Source organism: Bolinopsis microptera, chromosome 2 (assembly GCF_026151205.1).
Source record: "Bolinopsis microptera isolate Bmic1 chromosome 2, MBARI_Bmic_1.0, whole genome shotgun sequence".
Classification (NCBI taxonomy): Eukaryota; Metazoa; Ctenophora; class Tentaculata; order Lobata; family Bolinopsidae; genus Bolinopsis; species Bolinopsis microptera.
This window is the reverse complement of record NC_087073.1, coordinates 6787805-6805071: the sequence shown is the minus strand read 5'-3', so window position 1 is coordinate 6805071 and position 17267 is coordinate 6787805. Positions and strand designations below refer to the sequence as shown.

The 17267-nt window shown below is 37.1% G+C and overlaps 2 protein-coding genes across 5 annotated transcripts in view; both read right to left on the bottom strand.

Moving 5' to 3' along the window:
* LOC134826420 (oxysterol-binding protein 1-like) overlaps window positions 1–16582 on the bottom strand; it is a 37373-nt gene extending 20791 nt beyond the window's left edge. Inside the window, exons 1-6 of one of the 4 annotated variants that reach the window (XM_063838782.1) lie at window positions 16459–16582; window positions 16073–16268; window positions 12560–12671; window positions 11347–11457; window positions 11038–11131; window positions 4199–4334 (exon numbers count right to left, since the gene is read on the bottom strand). In XM_063838782.1, coding sequence (XP_063694852.1) covers window positions 4199–4334; window positions 11038–11131; window positions 11347–11457; window positions 12560–12671; window positions 16073–16268; window positions 16459–16561 — 752 coding nt within the window. In that variant the 5' untranslated portion in view covers window positions 16562–16582. Of the gene's footprint in view, window positions 1–4198; window positions 4335–7997; window positions 8113–11037; window positions 11132–11346; window positions 11458–11853; window positions 12167–12559; window positions 12672–15489; window positions 15502–16072; window positions 16269–16458 lie in introns of those variants that run through there. The other 3 variants (XM_063838786.1, XM_063838783.1, XM_063838784.1) reach the window with 3 other exon arrangements.
* Window positions 8233–9963, bottom strand: LOC134826421 (centrosomal protein of 44 kDa-like). Its single transcript, XM_063838787.1, has one exon. It carries the CDS (start codon window positions 9927–9929, stop codon window positions 8658–8660), a length of 1272 nt encoding a protein of 423 aa, XP_063694857.1. The 5' UTR covers window positions 9930–9963; the 3' UTR covers window positions 8233–8657.
* Window positions 16583–17267: the final 685 nt, after the last annotated feature.

Sequence of the window (17267 nt, the reverse complement as noted above, 5' to 3'; positions counted from 1 at the left end):
AACTAAACACCTCCCTGCTGCTAGAGTAGACAACTTCGAATTTTCCGAATTTTCCCCCAAAAATTGTGTAAATGGGCGTGGTCAGGGTGCAACTCCACTTTTATTTACCCACATTTTATTTTATTATGTTCTAGTAATACTGGTAGCATCATAACAAGCCATTTAGAGACCCCCATCAAATATTCTAGGCAAATTTCAATAATTTTGGTCAAATTTTTCCCACGCTTTAAAAAGGGCGTGGTCACGGGTTTAAAGACACATAAAAAATTATCCACCCAAATTTTTTTTGAAGTAGAGACCCTAGGGAGCACAAATAACATCTCAAACCTTCTAAACTCGCTAAGTTGTGCCAGGTTTTGACCAGATACAGGATTACCTATTCTTTACAACTATTCTTACAATACTCATTACCATGCACCTATTCTTTACAACTATTCTTACAATACTCATTACCATGCACCTATTCTTTACAACTATTCTTACAATACTCATTACCATGCACCTATTCTTTGCAGCTATTCTTACAATACTCATTACCATGCACCTATTCTTTACAGCTATTCTTACAATACTCATTACCATGCACCTATTCTTTACAACTATTCTTACAATACTCATTACCATGCACCTATTCTTTACAGCTATTCTTACAATACTCATTACCATGCACCTATTCTTTACAACTATTCTTACAATACTCATTACCATGCACCTATTCTTTACAACTATTCTTACAATACTCATTACCATGCACCTATTCTTTACAACTATTCTTACAATACTCATTACCATGCACCTATTCTTTACAGCTATTCTTACAATACTCATTACCATGCACCTATTCTTTACAACTATTCTTACAATACTCATTACCATGCACCTATTCTTTACAACTATTCTTACAATACTCATTACCATGCACCTATTCTTTACAACTATTCTTACAATACTCATTACCATGCACCTATTCTTTACAGCTATTCTTACAATACTCATTACCATGCACCTATTCTTTACAGCTATTCTTACAATACTCATTACCATGCACCTATTCTTTACAACTATTCTTACAATACTCATTACCATGCACCTATTCTTTACAACTATTCTTACAATACTCATTACCATGCACCTATTCTTTACAACTATTCTTACAATACTCATTACCATGCACCTGTTCTTTACAACTATTCTTACAATACTCATTACCATGCACCTATTCTTTACAACTATTCTTACAATACTCATTACCATGCACCTCTTCTTTACAACTATTCTTACAATACTCATTACCATGCACCTGTTCTTTACAACTATTCTTACAATACTCATTACCATGCACCTATTCTTTACAACTATTCTTACAATACTCATTACCATGCACATATTCTTTACAACTATTCTTACAATACTCATTAGCATGCACCTATTCTTTACAACTATTCTTACAATACTCATTACCATGCACCTATTCTTTACAACTATTCTTACAATACTCATTACCATGCACCTATTCTTTACAGCTATTCTTACAATACTCATTACCATGCACCTGTTCTTTACAACTATTCTTACAATACTCATTACCATGCACCTATTCTTTACAACTATTCTTACAATACTCATTACCATGCACCTATTCTTTACAACTATTCTTACAATACTCATTACCATGCACCTATTCTTTACAACTATTCTTACAATACTCATTACCATGCACCTATTCTTTACAGCTATTCTTACAATACTCATTACCATGCACCTGTTCTTTACAACTATTCTTACAATACTCATTACCATGCACCTATTCTTTACAACTATTCTTACAATACTCATTACCATGCACCTATTCTTTACAACTATTCTTACAATACTCATTACCATGCACCTGTTCTTTACAACTATTCTTACAATACTCATTACCATGCACCTGTTCTTTACAACTATTCTTACAATACTCATTACCATGCACCTGTTCTTTACAACTATTCTTACAATACTCATTACCATGCACCTATTCTTTACAACTATTCTTACAATACTCATTACCATGCACCTATTCTTTACAACTATTCTTACAATACTTTGCCCCCTTGAACATGTTTTACACAAAAACACAGTAAACCGAACAGCCAATGCAACTGAATATCTAACTGTGTGAAATCTACAATAAAAACACAGCAAGAATTAGCAGAAAATGCCTCTACATTAAATACGATACTCATTTTCAAATAAGATACTACACATGGCCCATACTTATCTCGGAAGCCAGTCGATTCCATGCATGGTAATGAGTATTGTAAGCAGTGGCGTAACGAAGGGCCCTGCTGACCCCGCTGTGCAGGGGGGCGCCGTCTTAGGGGGGCGCCAAATCGTCGTTTGAATGTGGGACAATTTCGAAAACTTAACTAAAGTACTAGCAAAACTGCGCGTTTTGCTCTAGATACACACTTTTTTAGAGATTTTTACCGGCGTATCTTCTAAAATCACCTAATTTGTTCAATTTTAGGGAGGGGCACCAAAAGGGGAGGGGGCGCCAACAGGGGGGCGCCTTTTCGGCAGGGGGGCGCCAACAGGCAACGTTACGCCACTGATTGTAAGAATAGTTGTAAAGAATAGGTGCATGGTAATGAGTATTGTAAGAATAGTTGTAAAGAATAGGTGCATGGTAATGAGTATTGTAAGAATAGTTGTAAAGAATTGGTGCATGGTAATGAGTAAATCTTACAATACTCATTACCATGCACCTGTTCTTTACAACTATTCTTACAATACTCATTACCATGCACCTATTCTTTACAACTATTCTTACAATACTTATTACCATGCACCTATTCTTTACAACTATTCTTACAATACTCATTACCATGCACCTGTTCTTTACAACTATTCTTACAATACTCATTACCATGCACCTATTCTTTACAACTATTCTTACAATACTCATTACCATGCACCTATTCTTTACAACTATTCTTACAATACTCATTACCATGCACCTATTCTTTACAGCTATTCTTACAATACTCATTACCATGCACCTGTTCTTTACAACTATTCTTACAATACTCATTACCATGCACCTATTCTTTACAACTATTCTTACAATACTCATTACCATGCACCTATTCTTTACAACTATTCTTACAATACTCATTACCATGCACCTGTTCTTTACAACTATTCTTACAATACTCATTACCATGCACCTGTTCTTTACAACTATTCTTACAATACTCATTACCATGCACCTGTTCTTTACAACTATTCTTACAATACTCATTACCATGCACCTATTCTTTACAACTATTCTTACAATACTTTGCCCCCTTGAACATGTTTTACACAAAAACACAGTAAACCGAACAGCCAATGCAACTGAATATCTAACTGTGTGAAATCTACAATAAAAACACAGCAAGAATTAGCAGAAAATGCCTCTACATTAAATACGATACTCATTTTCAAATAAGATACTACACATGGCCCATACTTATCTCGGAAGCCAGTCGATTACTCATTGCCATTTACCTTATCATTTTAAATCGTTTAACTCATTTTAATATCGTTACGTTGCTAATTTCTACAGATCTTAAAAGAGACAGTGCGTGACTGCACTGAACACTTTTAATAAGAGGTGTTCTATAACCCTAATGTTTTCGCGCGCGCAGTCAAAATTACAAAATATAAGCAAAATATGTGGTGGTCACCAGTGTTGATCATTATCAATATGGCTCATGCAATGGTCATTGGACTGACATCAGTCCATATCTGGAATACCCACGTGGTCTTTATTTGCAAGTTAATGATGCAGTCCGAAGCAAATTAAGACAATAAGGTCGATAGAACACGATAAAATATTTAGAGTAACCATTACGGTAGAGTTACAGTCTGCAATGGTCACTACTGTATAGTGTATACATATTACGAGTATTTAATCTTTAAATGTATGTATCATAATCGTGAGCAGCATTCTGTAGTTGAGTTTGAATTGGTAAAATATTAGTTTAGCAGAGCATAAAGCGAACCATGCAACTCGGTCTTCTAAGACATATTATAAAATAGCTACATGCTTGTATGGCCTAAACACATTTGGAGTACATATTTATTTTTGAAGCGTGTAAAAAATACCAAAAGTTATTGATTTAGTTATACAATAACACAATTACGTATTTGAGTCAAATTCAACAAAAATAACCTGTAGTAAGATAAGAGCCCATCGCTGAGAACGAACCACCGTTGTCTGTAACCCTTAATGTAATTAGTCCATTTTAGCAGCCAGCCTCTGTACTCAGAGCTATCAGATCCTGTAGCTTCGCCGCTACTGCTCATCCCTGAATATTATACGTCATCACCATGGTTACCATAAAGTCATCACACTGGTTACCACGACGTTTTCACTAACATATCCAATATCCATTAACAAAAGTGGTGATAACTTCTGACTCAGGCAATATAGCACAACTTAATAGAAATAGGGATCATCAAGTCATATTTTCCTTAATGTTAATTTTAATTTGATTTTAGGTTTTGTGAAATTTATATTTACCCTTCATAGGGCTTCAGTACATGTACAGAAGAAAATTCTGCAGACCATTTAAGTTTTAAACAGCAGGGTTTTTGTTGAAACACAGGCTCACATAAAAAAGGGCATGCAACATACAAAATAAGAGAAAAGCACACAAACAAAAGCAGATTCAACTCATTCAAACATTGTATTATCATCATGCAGGTAAATCTTGTGACAAATTATATGTAGAACTAGAAGATAAGCATATTATCGACTTTAAAATACCTAAATAATGATTACGTGTAGTAGCTAAGAGAGATTTTAGCGACACTCCCACTGTCACTCCTCTAAAACATTTTAAAAGTAAAACCATTGTAGTAGCTGCTTAGCTGCAGCAATCCAGTTAACCGCTCTTAAATGCAAGTTTCTCAACTATGAACTCGATTAAGAAGATGATCCCTTGCCAGGAGATCTATTACATGGTATGTTTAGTGCAGCTGATATTACTGTACCACTTATACCTAAACTAGATCTCCCTAATCTGCCTTCCTCTAATTTCACACGACAGTTCTACACAATCAGGATCGTTAGTGTGTACTTAAAAGTCTGAGCCATCTAACATTCTAACCGTGTGCTCTAGTGTGTTCAAGTGTGTTCAAGTGTGCTCTAGTGTGTTCAAGTGTGTTCAAGTATGTTCAAGGGTGTAATGTTTAAAGAAATGGTTAAATTATCATAAGTAAAAGTTACAAGAGTTACGTAACTAGTAAAGATTTATAGTGTGTCATGGCATGCATTCCTGTCATTCATACTCCACTGGGTATACTGGGTGTACACTGTACATTGTGAACATTATACATTGCAATTGTTTACATCTGGAGCTAACACCCGGAACTTGGGTTACAGTTCACTAGGTAAGTAACTTTATATGGGGAAGGTTGGTGATTACACATGTCTGAAAACTTGGCACTCGGCCGAGAGATCCAGGGAAGTGGACATAGTGTTAAACAGGCTGAGCAGCTGTTACCACTGCTCGGTGTAGTAAGGATGTAACCATGTGAATACATAGTGTAATATATATATACACTCTATAATACATTGCTGGATACCTTAACCTTACTTGTCAAACGTTAGCTCTACAAGATCGAGTAGAGAGCACAGAGAGAGAGAGCGTAATGACACTTGTTTCTAGCTAGGACAGAGTCTAATCATTGCAAACGAAACTAAGGAGTTGCTGCATTTGCATACAGTAGACCTCACTGTCAGAGCACTCTACGTAACAAGACAAACCAGTAGTATACATGTTGAGAGCGTACAGCAACCAATCATGATGAATAACATTAACGCTTCGAAGGTAAAGTGTTAAACAGCTTTAGTGAGGGAGAGACAGAGCAGGTATATAATGAGAACTGTAAACACTGTGAAGGTCACGTGACATGGATCTTCAATCCCTTGATTTGATGAGACTGCAGCCCGCAGTGAAAGAACTCAATAGAAAATTAAATGGACTTCATTGCGCAACTCTATTGGTCTCAGTTCTGAAGAAATCATCACAAAACCCGCGTACCAAATCCACACACATTCACTGTACGAAAGGCTGAAAAACGAAACTGACATTTTAGTTGTGTTGAACTACAACATGAAAAAAGGTCTTGTAGCTCCACTCAACCTTCAAGAGCGCACAGCTCCAGTTGAAAGTCTCGTTTTTAAAAAAGCACAAACTTTACAGATCAAGAGCACGTATTCAGATAAGCTACACAACAGCTAACTAGCCAGACCCAAATACGGGAACATTACAAAGTAGAAGACAACCTAGTAACTTGACTCCCTCTCAGCTCATTGCAATGGAACTCGATTTAGATTACTGTGAGAAGGCTTCTGGATAAGTATCATTTATACGATAAAGCTTTCGTTTGGGAGCTTCTAAAATCGTATGATTATCGTCGTCAGCTTAGATTAAATTGTACAAGTCACGTGATAATAGTAGCAGCCAACCAAAGTCCGCCAGATTAGAACTCAGCCGTCTACCGATACATTCGCAAATTAACCTGAATCATCTGAATTCTACCTGTATTCTATTATTTTATAGCCTAACATGTAATATTACATGTGACAATTCCTTTCATGTTGAATAATGTGCATTGTGCACGCTAAAAATAACTTGTAAAGGTGTGCACTCATAGCGCAGCTGATATTGATAGATTCCATTGCTGCATAACTCTTTTATTATCCCCAATGTGAGAGCTCGCTCCAGGGAGATCTAGAACAATGCACCGTACAAAGCATCACATACTTTACAAGCTATTATGTATATTGAGAGTTCACTATAACATCTAGAGGAACCATAAACGTTATCTCGTCGCCAATTGCGAGCTCTAACGGGTCTCCTCAAGTGACTCTCGGATCAGATGGTGGTTCAAGGGTGGACTGCTGGGGCGCCTGACAGGAAACCGTATTGCGATTAAAGCCCCGAAACGGTGTCAGGTTGGTAACTGATGATTCTGATCCATGCTCCTGTGAGTTTGCTGTTGTATCTCAACTTGCTAAACTGAGGCATCTCCGCATCTTGGGTGAATATGCGTACATCTTCATACTAAACCCAGGTGTGGCATGTGTCAGTGAATACGGGCGAGCGGATGCAATAGCGAAGGTGGTGTGGCAAGGCCTAAAAGACACAGTCAGATAGTTGTCAGCTCGCTGACTGTAAGGGAGAAGGTATATCCGTATTTCGCTGCTACTGATGCAGTCCTTGATCTGGCAATCAAGGCTTCTCTGTTTTTCGTCTAACTATGTACCGTTGGGCTTGTGGAACCCGTAAGGGGGACATACATAGGTTGGAATGGTTTTGTGCACCAAGAGGAGTGAGGGAATGAGGGTTGAAGAGAGAGAGCTTGAGAGTTGTTAGGGTGGTTAGGATCAGTAGGTGGAGTGTTTGGTTGGAGCTTTCTGTTTTTGCTGTATAGCATTTTAGTCACTCCGCAGTTTATTAACTGTGTCTCAACTCAGCTAGTTTAATGGCCACCTATTGATACAGATTTATTGAATAGAACGAGCCAATTTAATCTGATATCACAACTGAAAACAGCCCGCTGAAAGATCAGAATTTCTAAGAATTACACTAAAAGCTAATTCTATAGACACTTACCCCACTTAATATGTAGACAATGCCGTCCATGGCTCTCCACTACTGTCCATGGCTCTCCATGACCGAAATTAATTAAATTATACTAAGCCGGAAATATAGAGCCCAGCATTTGAGCCCAGCATATCTCAGATGGTTCATGCTGTGAATTGTGATTAGCTATTATAGCGCAACATGCTCTCCAAAATTTAACACCTACGTTTTTTGGGACAGCATGCTTTAAACGGCTAGACTCACGTTCGAGATAAATATACTCAATCTCCATCTCAAAGTGCTACGAAAGAGTGAGAACATTAAAATTAGCACCCAAAAAAAGAGAACAGCGAAACACATCACGCGGCAACCTACGTTCTTCGTCGTTATTATTAGATCGCTTCTTTTTCTTGGACACAGCACGCCAGCTAGAGTTAAGGGACACAGGGGCCATACATGTGCACCCTTACTGCCAAAAACACCCCTAATAGGTGTTTACAAATATAATTAACATGAAGCTTAGTTCTTTCGTACAGAATATTAACTGAGTTTTTAAAAGTATACAATCTTGTTAGTTGTAGTTCAGTGAAACAACGCTAAATTTGCTATCTGAAATAAAGAAAGTCTGGTCAAAGTTACATTTAACATGTTTATGATCCTGTACACATTACCTACAGCTGATTTGGTGATGTGCAAGCTTTATTTACAATTTTATAATAAAAACAAACTGTGTGATAAAATCAGCACCTTCCCTATACATTTAAGAAAAACAAACACACCAAAATAGTCATGTTTATTGAATTGATATAATCGTCAACCAGGCAAAGGAGGTGCTACAGGCGTGAAAATATTATAAATAAAAATACATAATAATGTGAAAAATATTGTCTGAATTTGCTTGTTAAAGATAACGTTACTTTAATTTGGTCAAATTTATTCACTACAGCTACAGTGTCATAACATAATTTAATGATATAATTATATGTTCCTCTATAAAGAATATTTTCTACTAGCTCATAACCAAGAAAAGCTAAGTTAAGATGTATCGTATGTTCTCAAAAAAGATCTCGTATCATGTAACCTCTCTTGAACTGTCTTAAGGAAATTCTTAATGGCATCCTCATTATCTTCTGCTGAGGTAGAAACAGAGGAAGTGGAGGAATTACTGGTGACTGATTCATCAAATGTTACAAATTTTTGAAGGGATTCGTCAAATTGTGAGTCATTAGGAGCAGGACAAAAGGTACTTTTAACATGTACATTGTTCAAAGCTACAGGAAAGCTCATCTCAGGAGCAGGGATAAAATTCTGTTTCCCAGGGTGTTTTGCTTTGGATTCCAAAATGTCCAGTCTAGCACTGATAGTGACAAGATAATTCTTAATGTCAGCTATGTCAGCAGCATGGCAGCATGGGGTGGCACAGGTTAGAGAACCAGATTCCTGTTTTTTTGTTTCAACAGATACTTTTTCCTCGACCTCCCTAGTAACACTAACAGGGATCATCTCACATGTCTCACCAACAGGTACTAACTGAACACTGTTCAGAACTGTGTGGGGCGTACTGTCCACAATCTCCATTGGATTAGCAGTCAAATGATCAAGTGCAAAGACCTCCCTGGCTCCCATCTCGCTGTAAACTTTGGTCTGTGGAGTTGCAGGGGGTATGCTCTGTATGTTTTCTATGGGAATCTCAATAATACTTTCATCAATCACATCAGACAAGTCGTAGGGTTGAGAGATGTTGGGTTGAGGAGCCCTCCTCATGGGGGAGTGCTCGGGGCAGGGAAGTGGAACTTCCTCTGGTTCAACAGTCTCATCAGGCAGTTCGACTGCAACTAACGATGACTGATCAAATTTAGGAATCTGCTTGTTTACTGATCTCGTTTTGTTTGGATTAGCATTTTCCTTGTTGGATACGTTCTTGGGCTTCTGTTTTCTAAAACTTCTACACTTGTCAATGACATACTGATAAATTGAATTAGTGAGGATGAGCTTTTGCTCTGTGAATCCGTTACTGAAGAATTTGTCTTTGCTTAGCCTTGGGACATATTCAAACTCATCCCGAAGCACTTTGTAAACAACATCAATGAACTGTTTATCTGATTTACCACTCATTTCGTAACCCTGCTTTAACAGATACTTGGAAAAGGATAGCGAATAATCTTGGAACAAATAGTGGAGTAGAGGAAGATACTCTTGGGGGCATCCGTAAAACAAAGATTGGTAATTGATGTCAGTAGAATACTTGGTCGTTCGGAGTAAAGACTGTAGTCTAGTACCATGATTCTTGAGGTCTCCAGTGGACATTTGATAAACCGAATTCCTAAAATTAAAGGTTATTCAACAGGTGGATTATTAGGAGGGCAGTGTTTAATTTTAGAGACTCGAGAGGGTAAAAGCAGTTTGGATGACAACAACTTCACAACAGACGAGACTCGCAGAGTGAAAAAAGCACGTCACAAGCTCAAACTCAAATAATAACTAGTTACATATCAAGTTAGCTGCATTCAAAGGAAATAGCAAAAGGCAAGAAATACGAAATATGAATGGTAAATCGAAGCATTATAAAGCTCTCCTGCTCAACCAGGGAAAAGAATGAGGAAACTTCAAGCCCAAAATGTGCGGATTTCTTTACCCAACAAACGCAAAAAATCGCAAATTTGAATCGGAAAGGTCATATGTATCCCTTTAGGTACAATAACACTCATCTGTAACGATCAAGTGCGGAGATAAAAGATGGTCAAACCGAAACGTCGTGAGTAGCGCTCGATTCTTTGATCGAGGTTATTTAGAGAGAATGATAGTTTTTGTGCGCGGCGCGGTAACAATTCGACCTAGCATATGGCTGATATTTGTAAAGAATGTTTGATAGAAAAATTTAATAAATAGTTGTTAATCAGTCTTATTTTTAATTGAAAATCTGAATTCCTAAAAAAAATGTTCTTCCATCTTAGTAAATTTTAGTAACATATTATTTGAGTATCTCCGGTGCTACTGCGAGCCGCGCACGAAACCGTAATGAAATGGCGCTCATTCTACAATGTACACGTACGTTCGCATTCACTGTAAGTTTAATAATGTTTTGCGTTCCTTTGTTACCCTCACGCTTACTTGCGGTTACCTAGCCTCTCTCTCTTTTAGCTTAACCTGTCTATCTACGGACATGTGGCAACTGCTGTAATTATCTGCATTCCTGTTTGTAGGCCAACCGAATTCCAAAATAGGAGTGGGCAAAACTCACAGGTGTAGAGTATTGTTTAGACCGGCTTTATCACACCAAATCGGTATTTTTGAGCAACAGACAACAGATTTATTCCGTTCCCTATCAGTATACATTCTAAAGGTACTTTTGGTGTTTTATCGCATTTATTTGACTTGATGATCCCTTTGAAAGTGTATATTAGTGTTTACAAACCATTGGATGTGATTTTTTCTGGTCCCTCTGAAGGTTTTATAACGGTCCACTCTTCAGTATACTTCTTAGTTACACTAAACCGCTTCTTCTTTATCTGAAATTCGGTATTCACATAGTCACATAACACAAAATTATCATAATAACGTAAGATGCAGAGATACAGTAAGCGGCAGAGATACACCTGTCGAATTTAAAGCTGTTCTTTTGTTCTTAGATCCCTCTGTAATTTGGTGTTTTGTTTTCAGTTTGCTGCTGTCTCACTTTTCAATGTTCGATCGTTTGGTTAAACACACGTGTACAACTACGTACCTTAAAACTAGTTCTAGATTTTACTCCGCTGAGGACAGGTGTTCCAGATTTGAACTGAGGAGGCAAGGTAATACCTCTTCTCTCCAGATCTAGTGGTCTAACTTCGTCGCACTGAAATAGTGAGTACATAAATATATACACTCATGACTCAATAGTTATTGTTGTGTAATGTGCATGCGAATTTTGTACATTCTGAAATGTATATTTAGTTATTTGAAACTGTACGTGTTGGTTTATTTTAAATTGTTAGTGCCTTTTAAAAAACAACGCAACCACTTGGTTATAAACTGATTATCGTTATTTTTAAAATGTTGACAGCCATTAAACGGCCCACACTCGAAAAGCTAGAGTCGTAATAGCTTCCTGTAAACAAAATTGTTTTAACCCTTAAATAGAAAACAGTTGCCGGTTCTAAAAAAATGTCACTGGTATTTTAAAAAGTGCCGACAAAAAGCACTACAAATATGTACTAGTTAACAACATAACTGACTGACTGCTTTAACTTACCCGTCTCTGTAGAGGCAACATAGCAAGACACTCTACCATCAACTGTTGCTAAAACTAGGAACTAAATAAATCTAACACTAAACTGTAAAACAATCCAACACTGTAAAACAATCCAACACGGAAGTTAGGAGTTTAGACTGATATGTAATTAAATCCGAATTCAACGCACAGATCTGAAGAAGAGTTTTGCTGTGCATTGCAGTAAGGACCGTTGCACAGAAGAGTCACATGACTTGCACGTAATCCAAGTACCGATTATATTAAAGACACGTCACCAGCCCGGTCAGAAAATGTAGACATTCCTTATTTTTCCAGCTCCGGTTACATTGTGATTGTGATCTGACCGTCTACATTTTATGACACAAACCACATTACTAATTACACTAAGCGCAATTAATTAGATTGTACAATTAATTATACAAATTCGATAACATCGCAACTTGCCCTTAGAACTACACAAATACATACACAAATCTGAACTACTGAACTGGAATACACATTATTCAGAAAGATGCAATGCAACACTGTCAAACTTTATGACATGTTTTAAAAGAATTGTTAAGAACACATGAACACGAACAGACATAGGGACATAGTAACAGACTGCAGGTACAAAAACACAGTCACGAACACAGTCACGGTCACACGGACAAACACACGAACAGACCGACAAACAGACCGAAAACCACACGAACACACTACCTACTATCTCATTATAAGAGTTGCTAGATGGGGTTGGAGAGCAGCATCGCGAGCTGGGAGCTGATTTAGAGAGTATGTGAACTCTGTCTCCCGCCAAAGACAACGTGTCTGTCTTCCTGAAGGAGAGAAGTGAGCTTACTATTACTTTAACCTTAGGATAATAATTAATATAGCTTACTATTAGTTTTACCAGTTAGAGTAGATCCTGTCTTCAAATCTTAAGACACGGTAGCGGAGATACAATTTAAGTGCGGCAAAAAATCTCTGTCCGGCGGAGATAATAAATCCGCTGTCCATTCCGTTTTATAGCGTCACCGTGTGTGTCGACTGTCTTGAAAGGTCCAGTTGCGCAGTAAAACTAGTATTATACCAGCATCATCCCTTATATAGTATAATGAGTCGAAGTAAGTTAGTAAGTTACCCCTATCTACTCTACACTACTGTCGCTACTATTAGTCCTGATCGCAGGGTCGCACGTGGTAATTTGTTGGTAATTATACGGAATATCTGCCGGGCATTTTACTTGTATTTTAGGCTTAATTACATGTGGGGTGAAGGTTGCAGCAACTTTTAGTCGCGAGGAGGAGTTGAAGTTAATGTTAAAAATATGGTGTAGGGTTGGATGTTATGCTTCGAGGATGGAATTATAACATTGGTTACTGATAAGTTTTGGCCACATAATTTTATTGCAAAAAGTAATCTTTAAAGTGTGCATGATGGGATCCTTTCAACTTCGATTGCATTTCTGTTCTAGACTCATGATCATATTATGAATAATACTTATTTCTACTCAACTAATTAATTTGGACGGGTGTAATCCTCCGCTGATAATATGAACACTTAGTCCAACTAATACTATTATATTATATACTCCACACAACTAATACTACACTCCAGGAGTAATGATAAAAACAACTGTAATGCTGTGGAATGCACGGCACACATATAAAACAGGCTCACACTTACAAATGCCTCATGCTAATTGATATTGTATGACAGTTAGCCCTGAACGATCACTATTATTCTGTTGTCCGTTCCGACAGGCAGTCGGTACGGACTGCTGAAATATGGTACATTTTTCTACTTTTGTTTGCAATGCCTTTTGTTAGTGATATATTAGCGGTGTTGGTGGCAATCTTTTGCTGTGATATAAAGCCGGGTCGTGCAGAAAGGTGTGACCTTTAACATCAACAACTTTTCTTTTTTACTCAAAACAGTGAATGCCGACACAGTTTACAAAGATGAATTATGTGTTCTTTCACGCGACACTAGTGACGAATATTTACCTCCAACTAATGATCGTAGCGTGATTCAGAGAGAATTTAAGAGTTTTTATCGTGGTTTAATTTTAAACTGTTCATGTTGATGAGGTTCATTTTGCTTGGCTAGTTGTATGAATATTATAACAGTATCCCAGTGCACTTAGAAGTAAGTGGTCTCAACTAAATATAGTTTAAAATGAAGGGCCTGCAGTAAGTTAGTAAGCTTTAGTTAGGTAGTAAGCTTTAGTTAGGTAGTAAGCTTTAGTTAGGTAGTAAGCTTTAGTTAGGTAGTAAGCTTTAGTTAGTTAGTAAGCTTTAGTTAGGTAGTAAGCTTTAGTTAGGTAGTAAGCTTTAGTTAGGTAGTAAGCTTTAGTTAGGTAGTAAGCTTTAGTTAGGTAGTAAGCTTTAGTTAGGTAGTAAGCTTAAGTTAGGTAGTAAGCTTTAGTTAGGTATTAAGCTTTAGTTAGGTAGTAAGGTTTTTTAAAAGATCGACCTTCCGTAAAAGTAAAACAGAATTAGATAAACGGATCGTTTAGGCCGTAAACTTGAATACAGCATTCCCATTCTGTTGCGACCTTTCCATTAACAATTTTGCAACAAGTTTCAATTTCATTAACATGCGTAACAATAATGCTATTTTTATGTGCATATGTTACTTTCAAAGTAGACCGAAAATTGGCGGTATCGCCTTTTATTTGACGATTTCGCCAGACGCCGGTCCATAAAATGGTCCTCGGAAACAACACTTTAGAGAATTTACTATGTAATACCGCTTTACGGGAAATTGTTTAGACTTGAAATAACCTGCAATTTAGGACTTTATTAGGTATGTTTTTGAATTTTACCGTTGAGTAAGTTTGTAATTGTTGAGTTAATCTAAAATGGCGTATATCTTTATTTGTTATGTCATACTGTTTCCTGGATCTAGTACATGAGGTTACTAGGATATTTTTAACTTATCTAATATTAGCTCACGTGAAATTGCAGTCTGATAATATAATCTGTTAGAGCCGAGTATAAAATGGGAGATGGCAAACACCTGCTGTTATTCCAGTCCAGATGGTCCAGTAAAGCTGGGTAATTCTATCTTGAATTGCAGCTTAACACAGTCGTGTGGTGTTCTCCAACACACATTACCACTATTACTGTTCTTGTGAGTGGTAGCGTTCGCAAATAATCTTACTTACAATGCCAGAACGTTTAAATAGCACAATTACACATAGAAATAACAAAAGGGGCGGAAGTTTCATTGAAACGAGGGCTCCGGCACTCCACTGGTGTAGTTGCTTATTTTTTACATATTTGGGGTTATTTCGTACTTATGTGGGATAACTTTCATGAAGAGTCCGGGTGCAGACATTATGTAAAATTGATTAAATGTTGATAATCAGATAATATTTAAGTATATACTGGTAAGTTTGGAGTCTGATTTTATTTTAGGAAGTTGGTGTTTGTCGATCTAGCTCGACCGGTCACTCTAATTTGGCTCCCACGCAGTACTTTACACTCACTCTCAATACAATGACTCTCAATACAATGACTCACTCTCAATGACGGAATGTCTAAGAGACTTTCAAATCGTAGATTGATTACATTGATTTGTGTGATGTCTAACTGTTGCTCTTACTATATTTTAAATTCTTTGAAGGAGTTATGATTTAGTGAAACTAACCTGAAGGCCTGCTCCACTTTGAAGGAGTTATGATTTAGTGAAACTAACCTGAAGGCCTGCTCCACTTTGAAGGGGTTATGATTTAGTGAGACTAACCTGAAGGCCTGCTCCACTTTGAAGGAGTTATGATTTAGTGAGACTAACCTGAAGGCCTGCTCCACTTTGAAGGAGTTATGATTTAGTGAAACTAACCTGAAGGCCTGCTCCACTTTGAAGGAGTTATGATTTAGTGAAACTAACCTGAAGGCCTGCTCCACTTTGAAGGAGTTATGATTTAGTGAAACTAACCTGAAGGCCTGCTCCACTTTGAAGGAGTTATGATTTAGTGAAACTAACCTGAAGGCCTGCTCCACTTTGAAGGGGTTATGATTTAGTGAAACTAACCTGAAGGCCTGCTCCACTTTGAAGGAGTTATGATTTAGTGAAACTAACCTGAAGGCCTGCTCAGTGCTCCACTTTAAAGGGGTTATGATTTAGTGAAACTAACCTGAAGGCCTGCTCCACTTTGAAGGGGTTATGATTTAGTGAAACTAACCTGAAGGCCTGCTCCACTTTGATGGGGTTATGATTTAGTGAGACTAACCTGAAGGCCTGCTCCACTTCCCGGTCCGTAGAAAAATCATGTTGAGAACATGCGTCCACTTTCAGGGTCACCATATTATCCTTCTTTTCCTTTAGATCTGCAATACTTCCCACAAATCCTGCGCTTTTCAGTGTGTCACTTTCTCCCAATCCTCCGCATTTCACTATTTCACTTCCTTGCGCGCTGCTTACCTCATCTGGGAGTTTACTGGTTATAGATAGCATTATTAAATAGGAATACTGTAAGTTTAATTATTTTAAATTCATAGTATATTTAATGATGGAATATTCAGTGGGAGGTGGAAATGTAATTGGAATGATTGTGAGTATGAATAAGTTTCTGTTTGAAATTAAGTTAGATAAACTTGATAATTGATTTGCATAAACCTTCTTTACTGGTACCCTCTGGTATTGCAGTGTCACCCGTTGCGGTATCAGGTGCTGTTGTATCGTTTTGTGTAGTGTCTGTGGTTGTAGACTCCTCCAACATAAGACTTTAAAATATTATACTATTAAATATAAGACTATAACATTTAGGATATCAAATTATAGGACTGTAAAACATAGGACTTTAAAATATTGCTGGAGGGGGATTATTTAAAACATAAAAGTCAAACGAAATGTCTGTTTAGCAGGAGCTTGCAAAATACACGTGTAAATCGTCTTCAGCAAATATAGGTCATAGGACTATAAAATATAGGATTGCATTTTCATTTATTATAGTAATTACCGGCTGAACGCATTTTAAACTGGTTATTATACTATTAGTTGTTGTAATACTACTAGTAAAACTACTAGTTATTATACTAGTAGTTGTTGTAATACTACTAGTAATACTACTAGTTATTATACTAGTAGTTGTTGTAATACTACTAGTAATACTACTAGTTATTATACTAGTAATTGTTGTAATACTACTAGTAATACTACTAGTTATTATACTAGTAGTTGTTGTACTGAGGTACTCTGGATCATCAAAAAAAAGACAGAATTTAAAACGCATACAACTTTGATACGCATACAACAATATATGAAAAATAGAATGCGAACCATTTACAACCTGTCATGTTTGTGATTTTGTTTGTGATTGTGTCATGCACCTTTGTGACGTCATGCACCTTTGACGGAGAGAATGGTTCCGAAGAACCATCGTTTTAACTTCTTGATGTCAAGATGACACTAATGTCAAGATGACA